The sequence below is a fragment of the Myotis brandtii genome, unplaced genomic scaffold (assembly GCF_000412655.1).
Source record: "Myotis brandtii unplaced genomic scaffold, ASM41265v1 scaffold731, whole genome shotgun sequence".
Classification (NCBI taxonomy): domain Eukaryota; kingdom Metazoa; phylum Chordata; class Mammalia; order Chiroptera; family Vespertilionidae; genus Myotis; species Myotis brandtii.
The window spans coordinates 1,645,605-1,654,476 of record NW_005370895.1 but is presented as its reverse complement, the minus strand read 5'-3'; the positions used below and the strand labels follow the sequence as shown (position 1 = coordinate 1,654,476).

Genomic DNA, 8,872 nt, shown 5'->3' with positions numbered 1-8,872 from the left:
CTCCTCCTCCTCCTCCTTTTTAATCCCACAAATTCTAGTATATTGTGTTTCCATTTTAGTTTGTCTCAAGAAACTTTTTTATTTCCTGTTTAATTTCTTCTTTGATCCATTGGTTGTTCAAATAGAATCCCTTTGCAAAACCTGGTATAGTTACAATAACTGTTCTCTCACTCTCTTTTCTAGGTCTTTTTTTCAGATCCCTCCAAGCACTTTTGCTTTTTGTCCCTAAAAAAAAGACCAAGCTTTTTCCTGGATGATGTCACAGTGGCTGCATGCCTGCACATGGCACCATGTGGTGTTGGGTGCTATTTTTAACATCCTTAGGTGGGAACCTTTGCTGGTTGGTCTCTGTCTAGCATGCGTGGGCTTTCTCTCAGAAAAAGCAGTGTGCTAGATCAGCAGAAGCAGATTTTAGGGACTCAAGCTTAGGGTGAGCCCTGGCTAAAGCATTACAGCCCTCCTACTTCCTAAGTTAAATCATGGTCAGTCTTCTAAATGTTGGCTGGTGTTCAGCCAGGCTCGCACCTTAGAGTACAAAATGTGTAACTTACAAAGGGTTCCTGTACTGAGAGTATCACACCCATTGACAAATATTAATTGGGTGGCTTGGTCAGTAATATATTATTACCTTTATCAAAATTCTCCTGCTGGGTTGCAGACTCCCTGGAAGGAGGAGGTAATGCAGGCAATGGCAGTAGAAGCAACTAGTAGATACCATTCATTAGAACTAGAGAGGACGTTAGCAACCTTCCTAACATTTTATAACATCAATGAACTCTTTGAGCTTCTCTTATTTTTTTAGAGAGAGAGGAAGGGTTGGGGGGGTGGCGGGAGAGAAAAATCGATCAGTTGCCTTCCATTCCTGCCCCAACCGGGGATCGAACCCACAACCTTTTGGTGTATGGAACATCCAACCAACTGAGGCACCCAGCCAGGGCTTGAGCTTCATTTTTTCCCCTCTGTAGAACAGGCTGGACCAGAGTTTGGAAGAGGTCAGCTAGCCTAGTGGAAATACGATCCATGAAAGAGGCAGCTGACAGAGTAAAATGACTCATGAGGAAGAGTGCTCTTTATTTTTTTAAGAATGGGCATTATAGGTTCCCAGTAGCTAGTGGGAGGAGAGTCTGCTTAGAGTCCATTTCTTGGGTTTTTAAAAAAGAATCACAGCTTGGAGATCTAGGCCTTCCCGCTCACTTTAGAGATGAAGACAAAGCTAAGTTGAAGTGACTTCTCAGGTCCATCAAATGCGTGAGAGGCATAGGAAGTAGAACTCCTATTTCCTGCTTGGCCATTCCTCCTCTCCTCTTTGTGAGGGGGTGAGGGTAGGGAGGAGAAGCCCTGTGCTATGCTCAAAATGTGGTCTATGGTGACAAGCAGAGCTGCTTTTGAATTCTGGCTTTACCACTTCCTCGCTTTGTTTGACCTTGAGAACATTAACCAAAACCTCTGCACCTCACTCTGTATCTATACAGTGAATAATAAAAGCTACTGTGCTATTGTAAGAATTAAAACAAGCTGCTTTATGAGTCTGCAGTCATAATAGCCATTCAGTTAATGTTGGGGTCCATCTCTACTCCTGCAGACAGCTCTGCATGTTTTGTCTAAACTGATGTTTTAGACAAAAATCTCAAATAGACTTTGATTTTTCTCTTCTGTAAAACAAAAGAGTTTGACTGAAATGCACTAGATGGTCTTTGAGGCTCCTTCCCACTCGAAAGGTCTGACTCAGATAGTGATTGTTTTTCAACAGTTAATCTTATGTGTGGTCTTGTTTTAAAGTTGTCTCATTAATCTTTCTCATTGTTGCAACACAGATAGAGCACATTTATAAAAAGGGAAAGCAGAATGTGTTACCCAAATGAGCAGTAGTTTCTACAGACCCCCAATGTTTGTGTCACACATTGTATCATCCTGTATGTGGGTGTGTATATTTTTAATAGTTCTAGAAAGCTGGGAGGTGGTAAAGAAGCCAGTTGTAGTAAGTGTAGGAACTGTTAGCCTGGCCAAAACCAGACTTTGTTCTGAAAGGAAGACCCCTTGTTAGGAGTCCCAGTGGGTACATGCATGGATGGGTTTTATAAGAAGGTGACCAGTTATGAGTCAAAAAGGCAAATTTAACTTCCCACTTCCTGGTTCCCTCAATGAACTTTAATGTGTCTAGAGTTTGGTTTGGGGGTGCAATAGTTTACTTTTTAAAATTTTTGGTGGAGGTTAAGTATGACAGACAGGAGGCAGGAGGGAGGAACAATGCAAGCTCACTGGTGAAGCCAGAGCACTGCCTGTCTGGACACCTTCCTTGGCTGGCAGATTTAATCAGAAGATAAGGCACCTTTCCTTTGGACCACACCCTTTGAAAAACGTTTAGTGACTCATTCTATACTATGAGGCATCTCAGACAGTGAATTCATGGTTCATTCTTTGTTTTTCTGAGAATCACCTAAAATGGGAATAAAATGTACAGTTCTTTGGGAGTCTTACAACAAATTAAGATAATTTTAGCCCAAATAAATTAATTTCTTGATTAAATTTGTTTTTAAAGCCCATATGTTCATCTTTGAAGTTGTGCGGCTGGCCTGTGAACACTGATACTTTAGTCAATTCCTTGGATATGGAAGAAGATTTTAAAGAGGCAAATAGCATATTCTTAAGACCATAGGATTTAAACCATAGGTGATGGATGTACTCCTTAGGATGAATTTCAAGGGAGAATTACTGTAGAAATGGCAGAAAAGATGCTGCCTTCTTTCAGTGGGCCTATTAAATTAAGTGATTATTTACTGAGTTAACTAGTAAAAATTAGTTTAGGTGCGAAGCCCATGTTTGGGGCAAGTTCAAGAGGATACCAGACCAGCCTCCTTGACAGCAATCCAACATGATACTAGATGTATTAAAATGTTAAATATTCATTTATGTTTTTGAGTATTTGGATTATCTTATTCTCTAAGCCAAAGGAAAATAATTGCACCTGATTTTGAGTTTATGAAGCCAATCTGTGTGTAAATATTTCATATAGCTACCCCACCAGCACCTCCACTCTGCCTCCCAGGTCTACTCACTCCATGGCCTTTGTCTAGAAACCTATGTGTTAGGATTATTGTGGGGTGTGTCTGTCTGATTCACATATCCATTTATTCAAATACTGATTTGAGCATACACTCATGCCAGATACCAGGCTACAAAGCTAAACAAATGGGACTTGCAAGTTAGCAGGGAAAAAGCAAGTAAGACTGGTCTTACCAGATTGGGAGCCGGGAGAGGACTGGGAGAGGACTAAGCAGGGCAGCACACACTTTGTTGTCCTCCTCATCCCCTGGGTGTGAGCCCCCTACACAATTCCTTGCATTTAGTGGCTGCTTCATGAATGTCTTTTTGAGTCAGATGGAATTGAGTGAAAGGCATGTTAGAGAGCCACCAGGGCAAGGGAATGGGACGAAGGCGCTGGGAGGGGACTGGCGAGGGCTGCCCCCTGAGGGTAGGAGAGCTGGCAGGGGTGGTATTGTGGGTTCTGGGGTGCGCCAGCCTCCTTGTGTGCCTGCCCCAGAGGCCTGAGCAACCAGTTCTGAGCAAGGACCCGTGGGGAATGGTCCTTGGCAAAGAACCATCCCTCAACCCCAAGGATGGGAGGAAAGGAGGTGAAGCTTTGCCTTTTCTGTTGTTGGGGGCAGAGTGAAGGCAACGTGTACAATTTGTTTCAAGGTGGGCACCCCCCCCCCCATATTTCTCAGATTTTCATTTGGCTAATTTAAGAAACAAATCGTATTGAAGAGCTATGTCCGTTGCCTTTGGAGGCCTGGGGGTTAAGTAAACTTTTTACAGCAGAGTGCCTTGATTGGTTTTGATTGGGATGTTTTGAAAGTAAAGTGTGAGTTGGAATCTGTCCTTCAGTTCAACACTCAGTGCAGCTCTGCCAGGTGTGCCCTTGGCTGGGCGCTTTCCCGAATCACAGGTTCTCTCTCACTCACCAATGAGGGGTGACGCGGAAACAGAGCTCCTAGTGCACTCTGGTCCCACATGGTTAAGGGCGGAACATTCTGGTTACCTACTTCATGGTCCTCCTTGGTACACCTCCACCATCCCTAGAGTTAGCAGACAAAGCCTCCATGAGGTGGACCTGGGCTCAAAGAGCTCACACATCTTGCTCATGCACATGTGTGATGGACACATGTAGTGAGAGGCTGCTGTGTGCAGGCACCGGGCTAATGGAAGGACGGGGCTTCCAGCCCACAGCCACTGAATGGTGGGAGAGCCTAGCGGGTGTGCCCTAAAGGCCGGCTGCCCAGCAGGAGTCCCCTTCTTGCACAAACGAATCTGACAAGACTTCACTTCACCTGCTTTCCAGCCCACAGCCAGTTAGCAGCAGTAAACAGAGGGTATGTTGGGAGGACTGGTAACTCTAGGCACACAATGACCGCAGCCAGGAATGGGGGAGGAAGACAACCTTACGGAGGAGATGCTGCAGTGACAGTGGTCTGAACAGGCCACTTGGTGTACGGTGGCAAGCCCTTGAATCCCGTTCCCCCTGAGGACATGGTTACCTAACATACTCCAGTAACTGCTGTTCCTGGTAATGACTCTAATCCTTCCAAATAAATGGATGGGTATTGTGCTTACGACAGGAAGTAGCCAGTTACCTGGGAGATTTACTCATGTGGAAGGGCCTGTCCCTCAGCAAAACCACAATGTGAACTGTAGCTATAGTTTTGTCGACCTGTTGCCTTATCTGCAGTCAAGAATGAGCAACCGCCAGGGTAGGCTACAGGCATCTGCTCTGAATATTCAGTGGGCATAATTCAGTCACTGGAAGCATCTAAACATGAGCATTGCTCTAACTGAAAACCACACCATTTATGATCACTGAAGAGCAGTTTGATGGAGCACACAGGGTATGGCGAGATGACCCTCAGGCTGCAGATGACGGCGGGTTACGCTGCCACAGGCGTGGGTGGGGCGATGTGGTTGTAACTGATCATCTCTGTTACACCATGCTCTTCTGCAGGGAAGCAGGAGTTGGGGTGGATCAGTTATTTACAGGGTGGGGTAAAAATAGGTTTACAGTTGTGAGTACACCTTTAGCCCCGCCCCTGTGTTTTGTGGGTAACACATAGACACTCCTGGCTCACTTGGAAAGGTCATTGGGTCCAATCTGCTTGATGACAAGACGACACTAAATGTCTGGGTCTTCTCTCTTCCAGATGCCAGTATGGACAGAATAGCTTATGATGCTTATCCCCACCCACCACTTCCGAGACATTGAGCGGAAGCCAGAATACCTCCAGCCGGAGAAGTGCGCCCCACCTCCCTACCCTGGTCCTGCGGGAACCATGTGGTTTATCCGAGACGGCTGCGGCATCGCCTGTGCCATTGTCACCTGGTTTCTGGTCCTCTATGCGGAGTTTGTGGTCCTCTTTGTCATGCTGATTCCATCCCGAGACTACGTGTACAGCATCATCAATGGAATTCTGTTCAACCTGCTGGCCTTCTTGGCCCTGGCCTCCCACTGCCGGGCCATGCTGACGGACCCCGTGAGTATGTCTGGGCTTGTTTTGACCAGCCCACACTCTCCTCCTCTGGCCCTGGTGTGGCCACAGCCTGCATGCTGCCCGGCCTCAGGAATGTGGAGAGCGGGAGATCCAGGGCTGGGCTGGGGAAGTGGACACAGGCCCCACTGAAGAAGCACGGTCCGCCACAACCTGCCTGCCTGGGTGAATGGTACTGTCTGTACACTGGTGTGTATGTTGCTGGGACCTGCTAGGGCAGGGTTTGTTCTGGGGGAAGTCTAGCCTCTAGTGAGAAAGGTGAGTCACATAGCCGTCAAGCCTGGGGCCAGGTGAGGAGCAGAAAGCATGCTGGGAGATGGGTCAGGACAGGGCTTTGCAGCAAAGACAGAGCAGGAGCTTGAAATTAAAGCCATGTCCAGTTCCAGGAATATGCACGGAATGGCCTTCACTTTGGGTGAGGCTCATCTTTTCTTGGAAAGCTGGACAGGCCTGTTTCAGGCCACAGCAAGTGCCTCCTGGTGAACGTCCGTGAGCGAAGCAGTGGTGTCCTCCCCGACGACTTAGCTAAATATACCAAGCTGTGCAAGTGGCTGTGGAGTGCCAGCACCCTGTATGAAATCCTCCCTTCCTGTTCACTATCGTGTGGGGAAAGCTAGAGTGCGTTGTTGGATAAAGACCTTCCATGGCTTAATTGTTGCAGTACGTGGGACGAGTGTGTTTAAATTACGAAAGGGAAAGCACTCCTCGTGAAGGTGGCGGTGGTCACGCAGATTTCCATTCTGTGCGCTCCAGGGAACGCTCAGTAAAGACGCTGAGTCCTGAGCTGGTTCCCTTCTCCAAGGGCTCCAGTTCTTGCTGGTTCAGGTGGTGGATTGTTAATCTGCCCCAAAGGAAAGCGCTCTCCCAGCTCAGTTACATGTCAGCAGCCGGTCCAGACGGTCCCTCCTCTTATACATGTCTGGGGAGATGGCACACCGGCAGGCCGGGGCCTGGTGGAGAATGGGTCTGGGTTGGCAGTGTGGGTGTAGCCTAAGATGTAGGGCAGGTATGGGATGTGCGGAGCAGCCTAGTGCCCCTGAGGATGTTAAACGAAAGAGTGACAAGATCAGTTGTCATTTTACAAGGATCACTCTGGCAGCAGTGAGAGGGAGACCAGGGCGCCCCGAGGATGGAATAAAATGAACGGCATATTTATCGAGTGAGAGGTTTACTATGAGAGAGGTTCCATTCTGAGCAATGGAGACAGCTGTGAGCAAGACAGACCAAAATCCCTGCTCTCCTGACGCTCACATCCTCAGAGGTAATTTCAGAAAGTGATGAGTGCTGTAAAGACCATGAAACAGTGACGGGGTGATGTGGTGGTGACTTTTATGAGGTGAAGGGGGACTACTTTAGATCAAGGTGGTCTGAATGCCTCTCTGAGGCAGGGCCATTTGAGCCGAGACCTGAGTGACGTGAAGTTGCCAGTCAGGCAAATGAAGATCTTAGGGCAGAGCCTTCAGGAAGAGGAGAAACGGGAGGAAGTCCCGGGTGGCTGAAGCGAAGTGAGTGGGAGCAAGAGCGGGTAGATGAGACAGAAAAGCTGCAGAAGCAGATCCTGCAGACCTGTGGGCCTCCTGAGGACTCTGGTCTGTGTTCTACATGCCATGGGAGCCATCAGAAAGGCATGATGGGAGCAGGTGTTGTGCTTGGGATGGGGGTTTGGGTGGCGATAAGTAAAAGCAGGAAGATAAGAGGCATTGCTGTGGTCCACACAAGGCGTGTGGCTCAGACCAAGGTGGGAACGGTGAAGCTGGAGAGGAGCTGTTGGATTTGGAATATATTTTAAGCCACTAATTCTCAAGCCCAGCCGGCCGTACATTAGAATCCCTTGGGGAGCTTTTAAAGGTACTGATGCCTGGGCCCCGCCCCCAGAGAGTCCCCTCTAATTGGTCTGAGGCGGGGCCCTGGGTATTGGGATGCTTTAAAGCTCCCAGGAGTCCCTCAGTTTCAGCCAGGTCTGAAAACCGCCATTCAGAAGAGCTGACAGAATGGAAAGAGATCAAAGAGTGTGCCTTCCAGAGTCGTCTTGGCTTGAGCAGCCAGGGGATTGATTGCTGGTGCCATTTATTGAACGGGGAGAGTCTGGGAGAATAGATTTAGGAAGAGAAAGCAAGGCTTTTGTTCTGGCCAAACTGTGTCTATATTACATGTAAGCAGAGATGCCAGATAGGCAGTAGATAGCCAGGTCTGGGGCTGGTGGAGGGGCAGGACCAGAGTGGAGTGCAAAGGTCATTGGTTTCTAGAAGGTGTGTGAATCAGGGAACTGGATGTTGGCGGGTGGGGGGAGGCTTTGGCCCTGGCATTCCTGCTGCCCTCACATGTGTGTGTTCTTTTACCCCCCCCTCCCCCCATTGTCTCCAGGGGCCTCCTCAGTCCGGCCCCTTTGCAGTTGGAGGCGGGAGAGAATGATCCTCACTATGTTATGTTGCTGGGCTTCCAATCCCTAATGAATGGGAGCCATAGTCTGTATTCCACACTCCAGCCAACTTCTCATGGGAGTGTTTTGCTGGTGGCCCCAAAGAAAACTGGGCAAAAATATGAAGCATCTGTCAAGTATCTACTATTGTAAAGGGAGCAACTCAAAGCGTGTCCTACAGACAGGCCGCGTCTCAGGCTCATCGCGGGTTTTCATGCTGCCACCTGCCTATCCCCATCCCAGCACATGACATCTTATGCAAAACTCAGTATGGAAACGGGGGGGAGCTGCAGTGGTGGGAGCCCCTGGGGCACCCTGGCTTCCCAGGAGCAGAGTTGGGGCCCAGATCCCGCACAGAAAGCAGATCACTTCCCGCTTTCTCATCAATGCCCGCAGCCTCATTAACACCAAAGGGGGAGTCTTTTTAGAAAGGAGCCTCTGTATGGTTCTAAGTTCCCTAATAAGATTATAATGTTTGTATCTCAAGGATTCATGTTGCCTATAACTTTCAGAAAAAGTTACACCTAAAATTATAAACAATGTATGACAATGTATACATTGTATATGATTTGGCTTATTACTATTTTAAAAGGAAAAAAAAAAAGATCTTATAGTCTCCCCAAGATGGTTACTGTATCACTTTCAGCTTTGAGACTCTTTTTCCAAATGTAACATCAAAACAATTGCAGCCACATTTTCTAGACCATTTAGTGAGCATTTAGTAAATGAGCCCACATAGAGCTTGAGGAAAAAAGGGAATTGACTCACAGAAATTTATCCATTTGAGGAATGGCATAAAAGGGATAGGCCTGTAAAGAGAGGGAAGGGGACAGACACAGAGGGGCAGGTGCCTCACTGGGCAGGGGGCTGGTCTGGAGGTGGCATGAGCGTGGGCAGGAACGAGTCAGACTGGCAT

At 47.9% G+C, this 8,872-nt stretch overlaps 1 protein-coding gene across 9 annotated transcripts in view; it reads left to right on the top strand.

Moving 5' to 3' along the window:
• Positions 1–8,872, top strand: part of ZDHHC3 (zinc finger, DHHC-type containing 3) — a 59,240-nt gene that overhangs the window by 3,836 nt on the left and 46,532 nt on the right. For 7 of the 9 annotated variants that reach the window (XM_005882659.2, XM_014530310.1, XM_005882660.2 and 4 more), the window contains exons 1-2: positions 4,039–4,049; positions 5,193–5,522. In XM_005882659.2, the coding sequence (XP_005882721.2) occupies positions 5,217–5,522 (306 nt within the window). In that variant the 5' untranslated portion in view covers positions 4,039–4,049; positions 5,193–5,216. Of the gene's footprint in view, positions 1–4,038; positions 4,050–5,192; positions 5,523–8,872 lie in introns of those variants that run through there. The other 2 variants (XM_014530311.1, XM_014530312.1) reach the window with 1 other exon arrangement.